Consider the following 24723-nt stretch of genomic DNA (forward strand, 5'->3'; position numbering starts at 1 on the left):
AACTCCAGCTTTACTCCATAGCATATCGCCTACTCCGAGGTGATCTCTGCCTAACATATAAAGCTGTGTCAAACCCAGAGCTGTTGGACATGCTACACCTAAAGAAATCCCAATCCCTCCGAGCTACACGCTCTAGGGACCTAAACCTTGTCACCACAATAAACAGGACATGCTGGAGTGCTGGATTCCTATCCCAGAGACTTCCCATACTCTGGAACAGGCTACCCATCTATGTCAATCAAAGTTCTTCATTAGCACTCTTCAAGAAAAATCTTGATGAGTGGATGGGAAATAGGAAATACACCCCGGGGATCACTTCTGTGTCTCTGCTCGACAGTGGCACAGGAAGTTAACTTTCTTGGGTGGCGTAAGCCAGGGAACCTTGTTGGCTAGGCTTACGTACGCCCTTGGGCCGATAGCCTAGTACCTACCTATGAACCTATGAACCTAAGAATGAGTTTCGCAATATATTTAATAGGTAACTAGGCAAAGAAATATAAATGTACCCAGAGAAAACAGGAAACAATCAATGCAAGCAAGTAGATCACATAAAATAACATTTGTCTACAGTCAAATATTATTTCAAGCTATACCTCAACTAAAGGAATTACTTGATCCTTATGCTACAATAGCTGAATCTCCACAAGACATCACAACCAGAGACATTAGTACAGAAGTAAATTTGCAAGTTTGTACATTACAAGATCAAGGGTAATTATTTTTCTTGACTATGTTGCTCATTCAGCTATTTTGTTTGTATTTTTTCCATACAGGAAACCACAAATGCAATTAATTAAAGTTTTACATTTACCTGCCAATAAGTTTGTTTCCCTACTCTTGGACATAATTTTCTAATTATGCAGTTGAAACTTTTAGCTTCATTGTCTAATGTAGTCATAGATCCTGTAGTTAAAGGACAAAACCATTACAGTTTCTGTTACAATTATCTGCTACATTTCATATCTTATATACAATTACTGTAATTCCTACAACAGAGGCAGTTACAAACTTCATATACTTTTTTATACATTGCATACTAAAATGTCACAACTTCTTACACCACGTTTAGCATCTTAAATGCTTTCTTATAGGCTGCAACATAGAAAATCTGATCTGGACTATTAACGTTTGGAAGAATGGCCATCATACTATAGTGGTAGAAAAACATCCTATAGAAGCATGGAATGCCAAAGACTGATTCTAGTAGAATGTCTCTCATGTCTTGGAAGGCAGGTTAAGAGTTCTGCTAACTGAAACCTTAACTTTAATAAGATAAAGAGCAGGCTCTACAGTATAAATGGTCAAGATAACCGAATCTTCTAACACTGGATTGTCCATTCATGCACAGCGATTAACCTGAAAGCAGAGTATTCCTTCAGTTATATGTCAGCATGGCTAAATTCTAGTCTGGTCTTCACTCTCAATGTAGAAAAGCTAGAAGAAATGCTTTGCATTATTTGGGTCTTTTAGGGAATGTCTGTTTTTCTGACCACTGAAGAATATAACACACTAAAGCAGTGTCCTAATTCTTAACATAACATTTAATATTCACTTCTGATCAGCTCTGTAATTAATCAATTCAGATCGCAAACATCATTGGGGCGGCCACGGTGGTGCAGTGGTTAGTGTTGCCGCCTCACAGCAAGAGGTTCTCCGGTTCAATCCTCGGCTGGGGTGCCTTCTGTGCGGAGTCTGCATGTCCTCCCTGTGGTTGCGTGGGTTTCCGCCGGGTGCTCTGGTTTCATCCCAAAGACATGCTGTAGGTGGATTGGACACACTAAATTGGCCCTAGGTGTGAGTGTGTGCATGTGTGTGCCTTCTGTGGAATGTTGGGCGCCAGGCTGGCAACTCGCCACTGTAAAACTCCACTGCCAATCATGAACGGACGGTGATCCGCTGTGGCGACCCCTAACTGGGAAAAAGCCAGAAGAAGATCGCAAACATCATTGAACAAAATCTTTTATAGTTCAGTCCCTGAAGTAGGGTCCTACTTGTACCACTTTGTTGAGAAATGGCTGCCCTCCCAGCACTCAGAAAGCTACCACCTTACTGGCCTGTACATTTATCTAAATTTTTTTCTATCTGGCACACTGCCAATTGATAAGATGGTCACATCTTCAGAATTTTTAAATAAGATATCTCTGTACAAATGTTCTTTTTCCCCCTAAACATCAACATGCTAGTTCATAAACTTTCTATAATACTTATTGCTAACCAAAAGCAAAGCATTTCAAGTCTTTGAACTCTTGAAACTCTCCAGCCATTGGCATCCAAATCCTTCCTACGTTAACTACATTTCTGCCAGCCTCTGAAAATTTTAAACCTACAGGCACATTGTAGCCTGTAACCTTCGCCGTCCTTTGCATTAGCTTACTCTAGGTAATAAACAAACTCATGGTTACATCAGACCCACATATATCCCATGTGTCAACTTTTTTCTTTGCAACTTTGTCTGTGCAATATCATTGTCCATTTATTTCAATAGACTGTGACATTTTGCATAAAAAATATATAGTTTCAGTACTTAGATTATATGACTATGACAAGTGTAGTAATATTGAGTTATTATTATTATCATTATTATTATTATTATTATTATTATTATTACTATTATTACATTGTTTCTTTTTGGATTGGTTATGGAGTATGTCTTGAGTCTCTTCAAAAGTTGTATACTCATGGCTAACATCAGTGAGGTTTCTGTGGGTCATTATGCTAGGGTATTTCTAGTCAGTGCAATTTTTGTAATTGCATTTACTTTTATTTGATTTGAATTACTTTTTGCACTAGATTAGTGGGTTTAGAGTTTACATTTTCAGGTTAGTATGAATTTAGCTGAATTTAGTGAACCTGGCAGAAGCCCAACAACAGAAAAAGGTCTGGTATGATGGGAATGCTCAAGATAGAGAGTATGCTTTAGGGCAGCAAGTAATGGTTTTCATTCCTGTCAAAGTGCAAGCAGCTTGGGAGGGACCCTACAGGGTGGCAAGAAAGGTAAGTGATGTTAACTATATGGTAGAACTGCTAGGCAGGAGGCAGGAGCACAAATAGTACCATGTTAACATGACAAAACCTTACCATGATATGGAGGCCCTTGTGCTGAGTATTTGCAGTGGATTGCAGGAGGAGTCTGAGGGAGATCTGGTGACTAATCTCCTCAGTGAGGTTCGGACTGACACATCAGTGGAAGAAGTAGCAATGTCCCAGCAGCTATCTACTACCCAGGTTCAAGAAATCGCAGTGTTACAGGAGTTTGGGGACATGTTCACTGGGAAACCAGGGTGCACCCACCTGGTACAGCACCAGGTGAATACAGGACCCCAAAGGCCTATTAGGCAGGCCTTTTATAGTGTGCCTGAGAGAGTCAAACAGACTCTGAGGGAGGAGATACAGGAAATGTTAGAACTAGGGGTAATTCATGAGTCCAACAGTCCCTGGGCCTCCCCAGTGGTGCTGGTGCCAAGGATGGCAGCACCAGATTCTGTGTGGACTACAGGAAATTATATAGTCACACAGAGTCAGATGGTCACCCCATGCCTAGGATAGATGAGGCCCTAGAGCAGCTGGGTGGGGCTAAGTATCTTACCACCATTGATTTCTTATCAAGGGTTACTGGCAGGTGCTCTTGACTCCCAGTGCTAGACAGAGGTCAGCCTTTGTGACTCCTTTTGGCTTGTACGAGTTCACAAACATGCCCTTTGGAATGAAAAATGCCCCAGCGACTTTCCAGAGGCTGGTAGCTCATATCCTAGGAGGAGCAGGAGGGTTTGCCCTTGCTTAACTAGATGATATTGCCATCTACACCCATTCCTGGCAATAGCACCTTCAACGTATCAGGGAGGTGCTGGGTAGACTACAGAGGGCAGGATTGACCATTAAGGAGAGCAAATGTCAGGTGGGTATGGCAGAGGTCTCCCTCCTGGGACATAGAGTGGGGAATGGTAAGATCAGGCCAGAACCTGCCAAAGTTGAAGCCATTCAGGTATGGCCTGCACCTGTTACCAAAAATCAGGTGAGAGCATTCTTAGGGGCAGCAGGTTACTACAGAAAGTCTGTCCTCAGTTATAGTACCATAGCTGCTCCCCTCACATACGTGACAAGGAAAAACAGGCCAGATAAGGTAGTGTGGACCACAGCATGTGAGCAGGCATTCCAGAATCTTAAAGAAGCTTTGGGAGGACCCCCTGTGTTAGCCAGTCCAGATTACAGCAAATAATTTGTTGTACAGGTGGATGCTTTGAACCAAGAAGTGGGCCTGCACTTAGCCAGATTTCTTCAGAGGGAGAAGAGCACCCAGTGGTTTATCTCAGTCATAGGCTCCAACCCAGGGAGGAATGAATGCTAAACGGTTGTAGAAAAGGAATGTCTAGCCATAGTGTGGTCACTGCAGAAACTTCAGCCTTATCTGTATGGAAGAAAATTCACTGTAGTTACAGATCATAATCCCCTAACATGGTTACACTGAGCCAGCCAGCAAAATTCCAAGTTGCTAAGATGGAGCCTAGGGTTGCAAGCATATGATATGTCAGTGCAGCACCACAGTGGGGTTAGTAACACCAATGCAGATGGGCTCTCAAGACAGGGAATGGGGTAAGGTAAACTCAGATAGAACTAACCCTCTCAAGCAACGTTTCTCAAGGGTCACTTGGAAAACTTGCTTGAGTTCTCGGGGGGGAGGGGGAATATGTGAATGCTGCCTGCCTAGCTAGATAGAATTTTGTAGATAATTCTGTCATTTGTAAATATGAATATAATCCACAGGTTTGGTTTACAAATGTAAAGAGAACTATATGTTATGATTAAACGATATGTTGTACTGAGCTTCAAAAATGTAACCACAGTGCATTCTGCTGGAAGAAAGCTGATAAGTCAAGCATTGTATGTCTGTTCGATCTCAAGCTCGGAGACAGGATGTCTGGCCAGGAAATTATTTCTATTGTCTTGGTTTAAGAAATAATTACTAAAGTTTTACTTGTATAATGTCTTTTATTGCTGTGGCTTTCTGGCCAGGTTCATCTTACTAAGAAATGTACATTCTGAGTTTCTGTTAGCCTGGGAACCAGAAAAGTGTCAAGAATGATATAATGTGAAATGACTCAGCAGTACTGTGTTATCAATTTAAGATTTTCTCAGACAGAGAAATAATGAAGCATTTTGTATTTTGTCTGAACCTGAACATATCAACTCACCAGCACTTGCTTGCTCTGTATGTAAGTAGAATTGAGGACAGTGACTTCTCTTAGTTAGATAGAAATTTAGCCAGTTTAGTCTAGCTGTTTTCTATATTTATGTCAGACCATTTTACAGTATTATTTTAAAGCATTTTCCTGTGATCTCTGAACTCTGCAATGCCATTGTGTTGAAGTAATAAGTATTGTCTTGTGTTTTTATTATTTATTATTAAATATTTTTAAACCTTTCAATTGTGGCTGTTTTGTGTAAAGGTAATTTAAGTTCTTATAGTACATTGCATGTATTTGGTGATACTGTCCAAGCCACTCCAATACCTGTAGCCCTGGGTCACACTTACTATTTGGATAACAGTAATATTACACAGTGAAATTGGTCACCCTTTGGGAAGGACCTTATTAGTAGCTAAGAGTAGTTGGTGGCAGTGATTACTACCTTATAGCCTGGCAGGAGGGGGGCATAGCTGGAGAACCTGTGCCAGCCTTCCCCATGAGTGTCTGCTCATTTGTGTATAAACCAAATCTCAATGTCAGCTACTTGGGCAGGGACATGAAACACTGGTTGGACAGAGAGAGTACTGGAGGTTTTGCCTTGACTACTCAGCTGAGATCTGAACCCTATAGCTGTGCCAGTGGAGAGTCTTATTGGGGATCTGGAGAGAAAGTGAGAAACCTGCCCCAGACTGACTGTGATCTCTGTGTGCTCTTAAGGGAAATTGTACTTTACTGTGTGTGTACTTGTTATTCTTCCTAATGTGCACTCCCCTCACTGGTGCTAGTGATGAGGATTGAGGCTCCTTGATTACTGGGCCATTGCACGAGCATCACAGCTTGTTGAGAGTTTCTGCCCTGGACCCACCTGTTTTACAAGTGACCCTACTCAAAGGTGTACACAGAGGGTTCAGATGTGTATACAGAGGGTTGCAATAGGTTGTGTGTGAGGATGGTTGGGCTGGGAACAGTGCAATTATTATTTCTTAAAGTCTCCTTGCAATCAAAAATCAGAGGTGAGCACTGAAGGTCACTATAACTTTTTTAAGACTAAGTGAAGTGTGGCCCTTATTTCTCTAATTTTCTTCAATTTTAAACCTCAGAGGTATACACAGAAGGTCCCTGAGGCTTTTGTGGGGCTGCGGCAGTGTGGTCATTATCTCTTTAACTTTTCATACAATCATAACTCGGAGATATACACACAACATTACTATAGCTTGCGTAGGGACAGTGTGCTGTCTAGGAGCAACAGACTGGAAAACATGGCTGTGATCACAATCACTTACTAGAACTGTATCCAAGTGGCTGACTTTGGGAGGTAGGACTAAGGAGGCATATTGTGAATACACATCTAAGATCAACAAGTTAAAATATTTGACTGTATTCTAGTTGTCAGATGGATACAGAGAAGGTCTTTTAAGGGTGGGGGTGAAGAGGGAAGCTGTATGATGTTGGACTCTAACACCAACCTGTCCAAAGAATATTGCTGCCCAATAGCGAGTAAAAAAACACATTTATTTGAAAACAATAGTAGATTAAGCGCTTTTGTCCACATATAACCAGGACTTCTTCAGAATCTAATAAGAATTAAATTCTCCCATTTAAAAATCCCTCACAGGCAATCACATGTTGCAATCTAAACCAATAAGATAAAGTATCTGTTGACACACCTTAAAAAACATTAAAATCACCAAAACATTCAGAAATAAAAATCAAACAGTATGACCAACTTAATAACAAATTTAGAAAACTGTATATGCTACCTTAAACAACAGGGAATACACTCATATTAAATAAGATCTCAGCTTCAAAATGCTAGTTATAGATAATTGATCATTTAACCCAGGGAACATATGTACATTTAAGCGACTCTGCCATATTAATTCTCTACAAAATTGGAAACGAAAAAATACTTCACAAACTGAATAAACATATAAAGGAACCAATGTAAAAACACCACAAACTCTATTTATTAAGCACTTTCTATCCAGCACAGTGGCTGTACTTCTTCAGATAAAAGAATCAACTTCATAGACAATCTTAAATGTTTCAACAATCCAGTAATGTGACCAATGCCTCAATTAAACTTCTTAACAAATTTCAATTAACACATCACTTGATAAAAGTTCTACCATAGTTAAAAATACAGAGTTAAAAGCCCTGACTAAAGAATGATATAATATAATATAATATAATATAATATAATATAATATAATATAATATAATACATTCTCCCCCTAAATAAAAATTGTTGTTTTGTCAGGGCTTTTAACTCTGTATTTTTAACTATGTGTTAATTGAACATTATTAAGAAGTTTAATTGAGGCATTGGTCACATGACTGGATTGTTGAAACATTTAAGAGTGTCTATGAAGTTGATTCTTTTATCTGAAGAAGTCCAGCCACTGTGCTAGATGAAAAGCGCTTAATAAATAGAGTTTGTGGTGTTTTTACATCGGTTGCTTTTTATATTAATTCTCTAGCTTCAATATAGTCAATCCAAGGACCCCCCCCCCTGGGATTTCTCCATACCGTATCAACTCAAAAAAATAGAACTCTATATGTGGGGGCTGTTTTACAGTAATGATTATCAGTAAATGCTGGTAGATGACACTATACATGATGAGGTGCAGAAGAAAACAATAAATATATCTAATCTACTCTTTACATGACCATCATTCTACTTCTCCTCATTCACCAGCTTGTCTGGCACCCCTCATTTACCTGTGCCTTGTCCTCTTGAAAGCTTTTTTGGATTTGTTCTTGACTACCCATTATGGTGGTCCTTTCCTTTCATCCATAACTTTATAGGAGACCTCAATGAAGGGGAAATCCAGGATAAAATATTATCCTCATACAATCTGCTGCCTGTGCCACTTCCTCCTTTGTATCTCCCTCATGTTCACGTTGACCCCTTCACATCCCTGTGACACGGTCATATACACCAAAATTATATCCCCTTAGCCTCTTATAGGTTCACAGAAAGTTACTAGGCTAATGGCCCTAGAGCTCTTACAAGCCTAGCCATATTTATCCTGTGTTGCCCCAATTGTCAGTGAATAGTTGAGTGAAGTTCACAGAGGTAAGGGTTTATGATAGTTAATACTGACTTCCTCTGTTCAGGAGGGACATGGGCACCACCCCAGGAGTAAATTTGCGGTCACCCAATCACTGATCTAGGTTGCATTTGAAATCTGTCAGGGAGGGGCTCTATTTCACATGAATTGGAAGCTTGTTCCAGAGAAGTGGCAGTCTCTGGGAGATATATATATTTCTCCAGCAGGACCTGCTCATGTCAGAGACTAGGTTAACATCCCTGGAGCGAGTGACCCTCCTGCCATTTGATTTATGAATGTGTAGCATTTCCATCAGGGCTGGGTCAGAGACAGCCCAGTAAGCCAGACACAGGCCACCTCTTAGCGACCTGTAGGGGACAGAATACAGTGACAGGGCTTTCAGTCTTTCCACATAAGACTTGTTTTGTATGCCCTGTTATTTCTTGGTGAGAAACCCCTGTGGTCTCTCCAATCATGTCTAGTGAAGTACATGAAAAAGGGAGCATTGTACTCAATTACTGGTCTGTTGAGGGCTGAATATAATGGATTTATAATCTCCTTAGATCTAGATCTAGATACAATGCCTTTACTTATAGGATATGCCACATAGAATGATTTCCTTACTACTATGGATACATGATGGTCAAAGTTCAGATTGCTATCAACCTGAGTACACACATAACATACCATTGGGTCTACACTTATGGAGTGTTGTCTATAATGTAATTAGCAGGGATGTCAGCTTTCTCAAAGGGGAATAATAATGCATTTTTGGCATTTATCTTTAATCTATGGCTTTGGCACCAGTCATGTGTCTATGTTAACTCTGTCTACAGTATATTAACAATGGTGGGAGACTAAGCAACTGCTTCCAATTTGCAATCATCAGTGAAAGTGGTCAGCCACAGGCCGTCCAAGTTTGCCTGGACTTCTGAGAAATCAATTCTGAACAGTATGAGGCCAAGCATAGAATCCTGTGGTATGACAGTATGTGCCTTGTCAGTGAGCCAGTTGGCTACCCATCTGGTAATGTATGGATTAATTCCCAATTGGGAAACAGTCTAAGGAAGGTCTCTAGTACCCATTTGGTTGCTTTTTTAGTCTGGACTCCTTCCAGCAGCTTAATTTATCTTTCATTGCACACAATACCCAAACTGTAGTCGGGCCAGAGACCTGCAAAGTAAAAGAATTACTTCTTTACTTCTATAATCTATTGTCCTAAGGGTACAAGTCAGAATTCTGGTGGCAGCTGTGACTTCCATCTCCCCCTCTTATTGGTGGTTCAACAGTTCCCAGATACTGTTCTTGCTCTTTTGCCATTGACTCCACTCCAACCTCCTGATATTTTATACAAGGATCACCATGGCCCAAGTAAATTATTTTAAATTTGTCTGCAGCGCACTGAAACAGCCAGCTTTCAGACAACTTGGTAAGGATTCCACACCCTTTCTTAAACTATCCCCCATCCTGTAGCACTGCATCTAAATTTCTGTTATCATCAAAGAGACTAATGCCATTGTCTGTGGCTCCTGATATATCTGAAACATGCAAACTGAGTAATAGTGGACTTAGGACAGATCCCCACCATACTCTGCTTTGTCAATGTCTTTGCATTGACCACTTCAGTACTACCCCCTGTGTCCTACCATTAATGCGACAATCCACTCCTCAGTCTTGGACCTCCTTCAGCCTTTCCAGTTTTCCTAGCAGCAGCCTGGGTGCAACAGTGTCAAGGGTCTTTGTGCAACCCAGGTCAAGTTCTCTGGTAACCTAGTCAAAAAATGGATAAGCCTTAACTAACAGTTTCTTCTATCAATTAACACATGTGGATTGTTGTCCTGGAAATTGTTGTCCTCCAAGAATTCTCTGAGTGTGACATTTTGTCACTGCTATCAGGCCTATACCTCTCTGGATTGTTTCTGGCCATCCTTTGTAGAAGGCTATCACACTTATTGTCCTCCAGTCCTCAGCCACTTCTGCTGAAAACCTTGGTCAATGAACCTGCTAGTACACTGGCTAGATTGTCAAAGACTCTTGGAGGCAGCCCATATGGTTCTTGTGCTTTATCAACCCTTAGAAAAGACTGATTCCTCTCAACCATCTCCCTTTCTATCCTGGTGTCTGTCAAGTGCTTCCCCACTCTGTCTTACTTTCATCTCAGAATGACATACTCCTCCTGCTTTTCTCTGTAAAGAATGATGAAAAGTACTCATGCGATACTTCAGAGTTTTGACAGCCATCTTTGTTAAGCCAGGTCATGCCTGTCCCTCCGTTCCTTCCATCTTTCTACCATATACCTTATAAAACATTTATTCCTTCTCTTGTCCCTTTCAGACAGCTCCCTTGTAGCTTGATCCTTTGCTGTACCCACCTCCTTTGTCACCCTTCTCCTTATCTCCTTCTATTGCACCTTCTACACCTTATTAATCATTCAGTTTCATCTCTTGTACTTCTCATCTTTTTTGTTGCAATCTCTAGTGTTAGCTTCCAGTATAGGTGCATTGGCCTTCTCCTCTTTTCCTCTTTTTAATTTTTTTGCCATCCTCAGAGCCTTGTTTCTAGCTCTAAATAATGCATTCCTGTTCCACTCCTATAGTTGCATTACCCCAAGCCCCCCAAGTGATGTAAGACCATCTCAGCTCATCATGCCCTCCTGTAAACTCTGATGCCATCTTCTTTGCCCTTATGCTCACTATAAATGGAGTAATGATATGAACTCTGTTAACTAATGAAGCCTTCATCTGAGCATCCTTGATTCCCTTTCACCTTGGTTAGGACCACTACCAGCATTGTAAACCTTCTGGCACAGTTCTGCACCAGTTAGCCAAACTCCTGCTCCCTCTACATGTTGAAACCTAGACTTATTTCAGTCTTCACCTGGTTGATTCAACTCCCCTGTAGTTATAACACTCTTCCTCTCATACTGTCTTCCATCATTGTCCCTCAGAGCTAAACACTGCCTCGTCCACTAGTGCACCATCTTCTATTTGAATTGCCTGTGCCCTTATCATTGTCCGGGACCTCGGTCGATCCTTTGCCTCCCACATGGAATGATGCTCCTCCCCCTCCCTTCTGACACTGCCTTTCGTAACTTCCTTTGTGTAGCTCACTGCACCATGTCCTTCATTTCCTTGCTGTCTTTTCTGAACAGTCTGTACCCAAGCACTTTCTCATACAATGGCCCATGTTTTTGCGATACCAGCAATGTTCATCCTCCCTTCCTGTATTATGTCTGTAGCTCCCCTATCTTTCTATCCAGATGTCTTGTACATATAATACTAGCCACCTATTCTCCAAGTCACCCTTGTTTGTTCCTCGACTATGCTCTGAGTATTGACCCTATCTTTTGCATCCTTGGCATCTCTTCTCCTATCCTTCTTAGTTTAAAGGTAAAATCATTGAGATGTATCTTCCAATCCAGCTCTTTATAGTACTATATCTCTCATGTTAAGAAACAAGGCCAAGTTAGTTGTTATGATTGGTTTAGTGTCTACTTGTAGTTTTAAAATATCTAAAACTTTGAAATAGCTTTATTACGCCTGAATGTAAAAATCTGTAATGTTTCAGCAGTCTGAAAGTGAGTGACAAGGAAGATGGCGGTGCCTTACATGGCAGCTCCCTCTTCAACTCCCGAGGTTCTTTTGTGTTTTTATAGTTCATAGGTTAGTACTAGCCTAACTACCCTTGTGGGCCTTTTCAAACCTAGCCAATTACCCCATGTGAGAATCAAACCCTGCACCTTGTGTCTATAAGGTAAACACCTTAACTGTTATGCCATCCTCCCACCCCCCTGTTGAATTTTTGTGAAATATTGCACTTTAGTCCATGGAATGGTTTGTTCTTGACCTGGCTGAGCATGCGGTTGATGGTAGACATGATGCCTGTAGTGTCTTTGTTGAGTTTTTTGCTTGTGTGAGGATCCTTAAACTGATTGCAGAAGTTTGGGCCTTCAGTGGCAAATTTGAACTGAGCTTGTGGATGTAAGCCAGATTTGTCTGCCAGGTTTGATTATTGTAAAAACTGGATTGATTCTGCTGGGTCAGAGAGAACCAGACTGGATTTGGATCTAGATCAGATGCTGATGATGATGTTGAAGATGGAATCTGGTGTCGATGTGGATGGTGAAGAATGTAGGAAGATCGATGAACTGGTTTATGGCTGTTCAGGCCCTTTAGATAGTGGTAGTTCCACCAAGTGCAGGTAGCAAATGGCCTGACTTGTTTGCCAGTTGTTGTTTGAATTGGACTTGGGTCTGTGGCATCAGAATACTAGACTGGGATTTGGGATGTTGCTGGTGTTGGAGAGGGAGTTGGCGGCAGTGTGGATGGACTGGATAGCTGTGATCCATGTAATCAAACTTGGCTGATGAGGCTTCTATGCATCCTGTACCTTCAGTTGGCTCTGTCACTGTTATTGTTACTGTTGCTGCATAAGTGTTTTTTTTTCTGTATTTTTGTTTGTACATGAGCTTGGAGGAATGTAATTTCATTCAGCTGTGCACTTGTGTATGGTCTGAATGACAAAGTTACTTTTGACTTTGACTTGTGAGTATGTGTTTTGTGTGTGTGTGTGTGTGTGTGTGTGTGTGTGTGTGTGTGTGTGTGTGTGTGTGTGTGTGTGTGTGTGTGTGTGTGTGTGTGTCTGTGTACATGTGTGTTTGTGCCTGTGTAACCTTGCTTTGGTCTAATTATATGGAAAGCAAATAGTTGTGGACTTCAGTTTCAGATAAATCTTATGATATTCTTTAGTGGATTTCATCTGGTAGTGCTTCTGTGGTATAGGCCACAATATGCATGTTGGTCAGTTTTCTGGACAGAACAAAAAGAAAGATGATTTAAGATAAGAGTACTGAAATACTGAAATACTGAATATAGAAGCATTTGAGTGTAATTATATGTCAGACTAAGCACAATGATCTGGGCTAACATAAAAATGTAACAAAATGTATGTTTTATAATGCAAAAATATGAGAAGGTATAATAATACACATACATGGACAAGTTCTTTTCACATTGCAAATACTTTTAGCAACAGGAATTAGGTACACTAAAGGCTTTGGTGGGAGGTTCCATTTAAAGCCATTTTCAAGTATTTACGTGGTCTAGTCGCAATGATAGAGTCTTTTATGGCTCAGAAGGCCAGGGACAAATTATCATGAAGAAGCCTGTATAAGACAGAATACAGTGAGAGGGTTTTTAATTGATCAGTGTAGCTTACTGAGCTGAAACTAATAATTTTCTTGGTAAAAAATCCTCCAGGCCTTTCACTTTGCAAGTGACGCTTAGGTGAATGCCAGAGGGGACACTGCATTCCATGATGAGAAAGTTGATGGAGCTATAAAGAGGGATCATGACTTCCTCACTCCTATGAGATATACTTTTGGAAACTGTGTTAGGAAGATGGATTTTCAGACTATGACTGGAGTATGATGGTCAAAACATAGTGTGTTATTGATGAAGGTAAGCAGATGACTGAGATAATTTAACAGGCATGTCTATAATTTGGTGGTAAGAAGAAGCATAAGGTCACAACACCAGTCATTAGTCCAATTGCACCCTTGTTGAAGAATGTGCTAATCTTCAGGGGGACCCTATGGTAGCAACCAACTCTCGGTCATTAACAAACTTAGTGAGCCATAGCTCATCAACATCTACCTTAACACCAGGAAAGTAAATATGTTGAAGAGCAGATGTGCCCAAGACAGCACTTTTGGAGAACTCCAATGGAGATATGTTTTTGTGCAGAAGATGTTTGCCCAGCCCTTACTGTGTGAGTCAGATGGATATCTAGTGGAAGATGCAAGGATTAATGTTAAGCTGGCTGAGTCTGTTCATTATACCCACATGGGGAATTGTATCAAAGGCCTTAGCTAGGTCAAGATAGGAAGTGCAAATGTTGTGGCCACAACTATGGATTTCAAAGAAGTTGGGTAGACTGAGAAGGCAGAACCTATCCTTAACAAAGCCAAAATGGTTTGAATCAAAAAACTAAAAGTTTCCTATGTCAGAATTTATCAAATCTGTTATGATACTTTCCACAACCTTACAAATGATACTGGTGATATTTATGGGTCTGCTATAACATAGCTCTGCTGTGGAGCCATACTTTTGTTGTGGAACCACTATGGCAGTTTGCCAAGTATCAGATGCATAGCCAGAGGTGTGACTGAGATTAAGTAGGTTAAGAAAGGGTTAGGAAATATATATTTGGCACTTACCAGGAGGCAACCAGGCGCATTGTCTGGACCCATAGAAGTAGCGCTTTTCATCTTTTAGAGCGATATTACTTTATTAAAAAAGATAATAAGGAAGAAGGTGTTACATGGGAAATAGGGAGAACTGAAGGTTGAGTCCTTGAGGTGAAGATGGAATTGAATTTGTCAACAGGGATATTGGTGATAGCATCATAATCATAATATGTAGAGTCATTGGATATTGGCTCACAGCAGACCTGAGTGATACTTCTGAGATTCCTGATATAGTTGAAGAAGGCTTTGTGGTTGCCTTTGGTATAAGTGAAAACATTTAATTTTTAGGTAGCCTTACATTTTTGATAGAGCGCATGAGGCTTTTTTTTCTAACCAATTTTAAATCTATTTTATGGTAGAGGGAGGATGATATCTTACATAAGGCCAGCAGTTTTCTCTTCTTATTGTACAGTTTATTTATGTGGTAATTTCACCATATGGGATCATTCTTGAATTTTTGAATTTCCATTGAATTTATGGTATATAGCAGCAGATGCCTCAGTGGATCAGTTTAGATGGGAACAGAATATGGAACTGAATACATCCACCAGATGAAGAGGCTCAGCGAGAGGAGGAGGGCACATTACAATTCGACTAAAGAACAATATTAGGTTAATTTTCAAGTATTCAAGTAGTCCCTAAATGTTTAGTTGAGAAGTGTTTTATTACAACTGAGGAGGTGTAAATGGAATACAGCTGGAGAACTGGATCAGGGTTCTGTTCAGAATGGGACCTCAGGTGTCAAGCAGTGGGAGGAGGCCTGTGTGCTGCCACAAACAGAACTTATCAGAGTGAAGCAGACTGCTGGAAGAAACACAGTGGCTACCAAAATCAGAATTAGCAGTCAGTCACAGTAAGTGACATATCCAGGTCCTTAAAGCTCAACCAAAAAATGAACTAACAGACAGTTATGAACAGGGGGTGTTCTAAATTCTCACAAATCCTAAAATACCCTAAACAATCTGTCAAGAAGAAAAAAAACACCCATTCACTGCTAAAAAAAATGTTGGAAAACCTAAAAGGAAAACACATTTCAAAACCAATACCTATGACCATGGAAAGACCAGGTCACACAGGGATAAAATAGGGATGATGGTACCAAAGTGCAGTGGACCCAGCCAAATGTGTCCTACAAAAACAGCAGTAGGATGGTAGGGAGTAGGAAAACAAACACAATATCATGAGCCCATTAGAATAGGGTCTGGTACCAGATAAAAAGAAAATAAATCCAGGACCCCATGCTGCAAGTTATGCAAGACCCCAAACCACAATAAATGGCATTGCTTTTGTAATGTGTTTTTTTTTGTTAGGTTTTCAAACATTTAGACATTTTTACTTGCGTTTACATTAAACAGTCTCCAATGAAGTCCTGCTCCTCTGGGATGAAAGTGCTTGCATGTCCTTTGACAGCTTGACTACAAAGGAAGACATTTTCCCTGAACCAGGCTATGAGTGATTCATCTTTTTTCCTAGGATAAGCAGTGATGCAATCTGCACTTTGAAATAGGTCTTGGCTGATGGTGAACAGGTAGGGCCACTTTTCTGATGTAATTTCTAGCAGTAGAGCTTGAACTTAACCTAGAACCAGCAGATTCTACCCATACACAAAAATCCTTCAGTATAACAACTAAAGGTAGGTACTTGCACCCCAACTCCAAAGGCATCTACAACAAAATACCAGTATTTCAAGCATTGATTAAAAAATACTTTGAAAAAATTGCTTTTCACATACAGCTTGTAGACTTTTCTTACCTAAATATAAAGCCACCTGTCATAACTCTAAAACACAAACAAGCAATATTCCCTATTGGGTATTAACAAGACAGCCTCAAACTTCCCCTCATCCAGGACTTTATCCAACCACCTAAGTGATTATGGACTGATGTCAACTTATTGTTACCATTGGGAAGAGCATGCACTCCCTAACTAGATTTAAAATATTACAACAATCAATCAATCAATCAATCAATCAGTAAAGAAAGGACAACATCATTAAACATGGAATACATATCATGAATTCTATCTGATGTGATCTGGAACTATCTGCACCTGCCAGAAACTGTACTCAAAGCCATAAATGTATTTAATACTACTTTATTTATTTATTTGTTTGTTTCTTTCTTTCTTTCTTTGTTAACCAGGCTACTCCAACTGAGCCAGTGGCCCATTTTCAGTGGAGACCCGAGGAGAATAGCTCCAGACAGTTATTACAAAGTTACAAAAAAGAAAAACATCTGACAATGAAGTTTTATGCAAACATTACAATAATGTGATTTACATGAGAACATTAGACATTTCCAAAAGGCCTGAGAATGAAGTTTACATAAACATTACAATAATGTGCATAACATGCAGTACAAAAGTTAGATTTTTTTTTTAATCAACCAAAAGAGAAAGAGGTTCAAATGAGATATGACACTTTCAATAGGTGGCTGTTAAAAGTGTGAAAGTTAGTAAGGTGATAATGTGGGATTTAAGTGGGATCGTTGCTGACCTCCCAACCATCCCGAATTACTCATTTTTTTCCGAGTTTTGGGGTCAAAGTGAAGGGGTGCCACGATTCCCGAGTGGCACCCCTTCATTTCCGATTTTTTTTGCTTTTTTTTTATGTTTTGAATTTTCGCGCTGTCGGAGCTGATGTCATCACGTGTGCGATGACGTCAGCTCGTCAGCTCTACCAGCCAGTCGGAATTGAGCTCAAGGAGCTTGCGTCATTATTTCCGGCTGGCTGTGAGCGGGCGGGAAATGGGAATTAAACAACAGCAGCACTAATGCTGCCTAAGGCTTTACTTTCCTTTTTTTTAAACTGCTATGCTGTTGAGAATGGGCTGGCGACTGGCGTTACTTTATTTTTGCACATTTCTGCCGAGTCGGTGCCGACGTAAATGGACTTTGGGCTGCAGGCTGAGAGAACGAGATGTAGCAAGGCAAGGCATTAGGTAAGGAAACAAAGTGTGTGTGTGTGTCTGGGTATTCACTTATTGTCAGGTTACAGGTACAATGCCTAAACACTACAGTTGTGCATGTGCGGTGTGCGGGTGAGTGCACACACTAAGTTATGAGTGTGTATATTCATGTGGTATGACCATATTTAGGCTTAGCTAGTATGAAATGTTGTGCCAGTATAAACTTTCTCACAGATAGAAAAGAACGTAATGTGTAAAATGATAATAATAAGGGAGGAGAAACATATATGCTTTGAAGAGAAATGCTGCTAATTAACTGTCACAGAAGCTCGTAGGGCTTGCATAAATATACACAAAGTCATTTAAAGAACAGAGGCAGGCAAGAAAGGAGCTATGAAATCAATCGTAGCCTGGCTGCTTCATGTATTCAGTAACTGAGAAAGCACTGCTAGAAATACCTTGGTCTAGAGATTACATTTGGGGTTTCATTCCAATATGCTTTTCCTGTTTTTAATAGTTGAATGTTTTTATTATCTGTTTTCCAGAAGGAGCAAAAAAACTGTTTAGAAATTAGAAATGTCTTTTATGATGGAAATGTTCTGAATTGGGCAGTTTTATAATTATTGGTTCATGCATTTTCTTTCATTACCTACAGTACAGCCTACTGTAAAAATGTTCATTCAAACAATAAATTTAAAATGTGCTCTGTCTAGCAAGTGTGCTGTATTATACAAGGACTATAACTTAATAAAGTCAGGAAGGTGCATCCAAGGAAAGAACGCATCATGTATGTTTCTTGTTTTGTGTGCAAGGAGCCAATGATTTGAAAACAGCCCAAAGGTAATCTTTATCCACCACTGGCCAGATGCATTTTTTTTTTTGGATGTGGTACGGGTTTTAATGCTGTTTCTATGAATGTGAGTTTCAAGGGCAGAGAAGTATTAATGCCAAGTCTGTTTTCATCATGAGACAGTATTGCTTTGTTTATCAAATGTCTGTGTTTGTGGATTGATGTGCTGCAAAATGTAAAAATAAAATCCAAATAATCATTGTAGAAGTAAAGCAATATGCATGCACACATTAGTGCTTATGGTAAATGAGGCAAAATAGCCAGGTAATAGGATATTGGAATGGCTGCAGGGAGACTCTGGTGCCATATTTTGGTTGTCTGTTCAGTTTGTGTTTGAAAGTTGGTATCCCATAACTCCATTGGAGTGGGTGGGGTTATGTAATTATGTATGCAAATTAGATGTTAATCAGCGTACAGATTTGTACCTATTTTTCATGGACCTTGTCCAGATTTTTGATATTTCCAGGTTGAGAGGTATGATCGTTGCAATGACAGGGGTTGGCATTTAAGAGAAATGTTCAAAGTTCAGATTTAAAGAGATTTATGTTAGAAATGTTTCGGATGTTAAGGGAGAGTTTGTACCATGCATGGGAAATACTATATTTGTAAAGAAGCTTACCACTGTTTTTGTTTGGTTTACAGGTGTCCAAAAGGAGCTGGTCAGAGCTGCGGAGAGTTCTGGGAGGGGTATAATGTGATTTTGGTGAGGACAAAGCAGAACAGGAAAGGTGTTCTAAGAGTAGAGTATGAGTCATTTGCAGCTGGAAATGAAGCAGGTGTTTGGGGAAGTCAAGCCACTGGAGTTGTTTTAGTGCATGGCAGTGATGAGATTTGTAGGGTTGGTTACAAGCAAACCTTGCAACACTATAGTATGACTGACAGAGTTTAGCCAAAATGGTAGACTGTAGATGTGAAAAAATAGGAGAGGCATAAAGTACACATGGAAGGAGGAAGGCCTGAGCTAGTTTCTGCCTAGAGTCATGGGCAAGGTATTTTTTATGTTTGTAGAGTAGGCCGATTTTTTAATTGGTCTTTTTGATACAGTGCTGAATATGGGTATCAAATTTTAATTGGTCATTGATAATAACACCAAGAAGTTTAGGTTGTCAGGTTGTATGATGGTATTGTCGAGGGAAGAAATGGTGAAGGTTGTTTTGAGGTTAGAGAGGGGTTTTGGAAAAAAAAGAGTAGTAGTTTTCTTTTTGGGGGGATGTAGAATTAGTTGGTTGTCAGTTAGACATTTTTCCACAGATAGGAAGCTATGTTGAGTAGTAGAGAGGAGGTTAGAGAAACTGTCAGAACAGCTAATAAGGGTAGTGTTGTCCGCATATTGTGTCAGGGAAGATGCTGTACAGGAAGTATGCAGTTGGTTTGTGAAAATATTAAAGAGTAGAGGGCCAAGAATCGAGCCTCATGGCACCCCAGTTTGGATTGGTAAGTGGAGCAGGTAGTCTGCATCGTACTGATTGTTGTCTATTAGTGAGATAGCTAGTGAACCATTCAATAGTAGAGAGAGATAAGTTGAGTTGTGATAGTTTATCGAGAAGTTTGGAATGTGATCTGGTACTGAATGCTTTAGAAAGGTCAAGAAAGAGGCAAGAAACTAGTAAAGCTTTTGTCCATGGCTTTGGCAATGGTTTGAGTAAAGGACAGTAGGGCAGTAGATGTACTAAGATGGGGTCTGAAGCCATGTTGCATAGGGGTTAGGAAGTTATTATCTAGAAGTTACTTAAGCTGTCTGTGAGTGTGTCTATTCTGCTAAACTTACTTAATCAATACACCCCAAACTATCAAAAAAATAAATAAAAGGTAATTCAATGCCATTCAAACACAAATACATTTTTAATTCAGGTAAAACAAGGACAACACCTGGATGCAATACAAAAAAAAAAAAAAAAAAAAACAATCTGCTGACATGGCAACCCTATAAAGGTAAAGAAAAGATGAAGCACATGTCAAACGTCATATAAGGTCTGTCAATCAACCTTACTATAAAAAATAATGAAAAAAACTTGCTAACCCAACAAGATTTTGGAACTCAGAATACAAACTAATGGACAAAACAAAAATATGCAATAAAACTCTAAAGGACTTACAAACAGTGGAAAATTGTGCCAGGTATTTCAGAAATCAGCATCTACACTGCTCATCAAATCAACTCCCAAGGTATGCTCAATGCATCCCAAACTACAGGATATCGTACCTTAAATTTTCCACCAACAGATGCATCCACAATGTTAACAAAACCTAAAAATCATGGCTAAACTTCCATTGATGTCTTCCCTCAATTGTGCTTAAAATGTATGCATCCTTCATTGCCGCATCCTTCATTGCCTATCCTCCATCCACCTCAATAAACAGAAATTTAGAAGTCTTTTCCCAGCCCCATAGAAGCAATCTAAGCTCAACTTGCAAGTTATTTTTTTAATAGAAAATAAGACACCAATTAACATCCTAAGCCATCTGTCAAAAATCATGGAAAATAACTTCTTGCCTTCATATAATATACCCAGAACATCTCAGTGTGGCTTCAGTTCTAAACTAGATCACACAAACAGCTCTACTCAAACTATTTCAACAATTCTGCACAAATTGTAGAACGGTAAACCCATGGTAGCTTCATTGTTAGACTTCTCTGATGATTTTGATGTAGCAAATCACCATATACTTCTGCAAAGACTCCAAGAACTGGGTCACTGTACTACAGCAGTAGTCTGGTTCAATTCATATCTCAAAGACAGAATACAGACTCTAAAATATCAAAATGTAGACTCAATGAGATTTAACAGCAGTACTGGAATACCCAAGGATTTATACTTGGACCATGGATGACTGTTTACCATCTTCACAAATATCATGCAGCAGCATACCATTACAGTTACTCTAATGCAGTAGTCTGATAACTCATCAGCCTCTGTACGCAGTGCAGGCAGCATCTCAAAGATAGAGTCACATATGCCAACATCCTTAAACATATGTCTATATTGGCAAAACCAAAATAACCAGATCTTTAATGAGAAAAAATAATCCTAGTTGATGCACATGCTACTAGCGCTAAAAATGTATTAACACCTTAACTTTAAAAAAGTGCAACAGCTGATATTGACATAGGTCAATAGTGGAAATAACGTGGAATAATTTTTTTTTAAATCAAATTTAAAAAATTTATCACATCTTATTATAGATTTTTTAAGGTGTAGCTGTCTGGAGACATCCATGCCTATCACCACACCTCTCAAGTGTACCTTATTATGAGGAACGTTCCTCATCTGAGGGCTTGAAAAGCTCATGTTCCTCAAAGTTCCACATTGAAACAGTTTGTCACACATTCAGTGTTAGCAGTTTTATTAGCTGATACCCACGGTAAATAGAACTGAATCACATTATTTTGTTAAAATAATAATTCTGTAAGTAAAAATATCACATTTTAACCATCTCATGAGCTTTTAAGTTGAATTTCTTAGTAAGTGTTCCACATTTTGCCCACTTGTTCCACATTATGAGAAGCAGTGTTCCTCATTTTGGAGATTGAAGGTTGAGAGCTATGCCTATCACCAGTATCAATTGAGTTATCTTTCCAGTCTGACCTTCTTCCAACAAAAGAAGGATAATTTAATATCATTGCCATCTTAACATCTCAGCATGAAGGCTCTCTTTAACCTACCTGTCAGCAGTGTGTTTAGCATCTAACAGCGTAACACTCACACTTATCCACCTCTCTATGAAGTTCAGTATAGAAGTCTGATGTAACATATGATTTACTGTACAACTCAATATAACAAAAACAGTTTGAATAAAAAGCAGTTATTTAAGTCAACAGAAGTAGAAAAATAAATACATGTTTAAGCCTCTCAACTCATGTTTCGCAACATAGTGCAAATATTACTTCATCTGAGTATATTACGCACTTTATTTAAATAATAAAAATTCATATCACACGATAAAAAATCTGACAAATGGCAAGACTTTATCACATGAACGTCCTTTAAAAAAATAGCAGGAGCAGGACTTGTTTAATATTACTTTGTCTTCGCCATTGTTTGGATGACGTGGTTTTAAGAATTATTATTATAGTTTGTACCATTTATTATTGCCATCATTAATATTCGTGGTGATTTTTCAGTGTGAGTCCTTTTTGAAAATGAGCACGTTCCCAATGATGCCAACAACCAGCAAATAAATACATTCAGTTAGTGGGTTTAAATTTAGAAGCCCTTCTGTTTATTTGCTGTTTGAGCCTTTGTCTGAGGCTACTAGTTACTTCACGTTTCTTCTTTAATTTGTCGTTCTCGGTTCTCAGGCCAAGGTCGTGCGTTTTGATGCTGATCTTGCTGTTGTAATTTATGCTCCTGTCTTTTGTCACTCAGTGTTGTGTACAGTGCGGACGTTCTAGCTGCTAAATTAACAACTGCTGGAACCTAGCCAAGAGGTCTTCTCAGGTAACTTAAGTGTACTTATCTGTCAGCTTTGGCTGTTTATTCCGAAAACCTCCTGTACTGTCAATGCAGTCTGTGCAACGGTATTTGTTGCTGCGTTTGACATTTACTATTTTTTCCGTCACTTTGCATTACTCTATTTAATCCTGTGAAAGAAACAAGCGAAATATATGTATTAATAAACATATACATTACCAACGTATTATCGTAAATATTCATATTAATACAATTTATCGAAGATAACGTGTGACTAAAGGGCTGTCATTTTAGAGTCTAACGTTGTCGATGTACGTCCAAAACATGGGAACTAAACGCTTTACAAAAACTGCTGCGCACTTGACGAGTCGTGAGTAGTTAGTTGTTTTGAAGGGGCGCGCGCCATGAAACACGACAGGTGGTGGGTATATTTCTCAATCGGCCACATGGCGGCGCTCTACCTTGAAGCCGTGACGCTTACTGGCGCTGTTGGTGTCCAATGATCAGGAGCTCGGGCCCCGGAGGGGGTACTATTGAGTAGATTTGAGAGCAGAACCGCGGGGGAGGGGATATTATTAAAGTATAAAGGGAGCGAATCCCAAGGCTTGTAGCAGGGAAAAAAAAACTTTTTTTTACAAGGACACGGCAATGAGAGCAGCGTGTGGCGCTAACTCGTGGATTCCTTCCTCTTTCTCCTCCTCCTGAATGAATGCCTTTCCTTTTCGATTAATCACCCGATTTGTTGTGCCCATGAGTGGTAGGTAAAATATAGCGGGTCCATCCTTCAGCTACCTTGCATGATAACGGCTGAGCGTTGTCCTACCAAAATGTGAACGAGTTATCATTATTTACACCATTTCACCTCACTGCTGCACTACTGAAAACATTTTAAAGCTATGCTGCTTTTTGGTGCACTAGTACAGATAAGCTGTTTGACTGAAAGCTAAATGCAGTGGATTAATTTTAACTGATGGAAAGAAATTAATCTTGTTTTGTTGAGAATGGTGTGGACAGCAGGAGGTTCACCCTTACTTTATGTGTTAGTCCGTATTTATATATGATAAGAACTATGTACTGTACATATTGTACACCAGTGACCCAGTCTAGTAAAATACTGCGATCACACCCATGAAAAGAGTTGGCAGCAAAGGCAATTCTGCGATCCAGTCCATGAAAAATTGGCAGTAAGGACTACCAGGACCCCACATCATCTAAGAATGCTGGGACTGTCGCTGCAGCACTGTCTGCTGCTGGGACTCGTCACTTGGAACTTGGGCATTTCGGACGCACATGGCGAGTATTGTCACGGCTGGGTTGACGTCCAGGGTAATTACCATGAAGGTTTCCAGTGTCCAGAGGATTTCGATACTTTAGATGCCACTATCTGCTGTGGCTCCTGTGCCCTCCGGTACTGTTGTGCTGCCACAGATGCCAGGCTGAACCAAGGGGACTGTACCAATGACAGGGAGCCCGAAAACACGGACATTGCAGCACGTAAGTAGCTAGTACTTATGGGCATCTGATTCCCCCAGACATGGTGGCCAGGCAGCAGATGAAATACCTGTGCACTGTGTCTGGTGACTTACTGACGTACACCATGGACTGGGTAAGCAAGATACTGCAATTACTTTTTGGTTGGCTTGTGCAGGACTAAGTACACTTTATTGGCATGCCAAACAGAGGAACATCTGATAGTTATTTCAGTGGTCTGATGTCCCAGTTTTTTTGGGAGCCGTGACCTCGTTGTTTAATAACTGTTTCGATAAATAACACTGTAATGTGTGTGTGGGGGTGGGTAACAGTAAAGTTTCAGCTATGCAGCAGACTCGCTTTATAGTAATTCATCAGACTACACTGGACATCCCTACTCTTGTAGTCGCTCATGTCTTTCATAAAGCCGAAATGTGAAAAAGATAACTAGTCAGACATAATTCTTTGCTTGTAAAACGCCGTTAAAACAGCATTAGTGAATCGTGACGACCATGAGCCATGACAATAATTCCTCATTGTTATATTTATTTAAGTTATTTCGTTTTTCATAACTTGGACATGTGTCGCTATTGCAAGCACCA

General features: G+C 39.8%; 1 protein-coding gene across 1 annotated transcript in view; it reads left to right on the forward strand.

Annotated features, from left to right (window-relative positions):
• The first annotated feature begins 23090 nt into the window (after window positions 1–23090).
• SHISA3 (shisa family member 3) overlaps window positions 23091–24723 on the forward strand; it is a 129208-nt gene continuing 127575 nt past the window's right edge. Inside the window, exon 1 of the mRNA XM_044061516.1 lies at window positions 23091–24145. Coding sequence (XP_043917451.1) covers window positions 23869–24145 — 277 coding nt within the window. The 5' untranslated portion in view covers window positions 23091–23868. The remainder of the gene's footprint in view (window positions 24146–24723) is intronic.

The sequence above is a fragment of the Protopterus annectens genome, chromosome 2.part0 (genome assembly GCF_019279795.1).
Source record: "Protopterus annectens isolate FY-2018-M chromosome 2.part0, PAN1.0, whole genome shotgun sequence".
Lineage (NCBI taxonomy): Eukaryota > Metazoa > Chordata > Ceratodontiformes > Protopteridae > Protopterus > Protopterus annectens.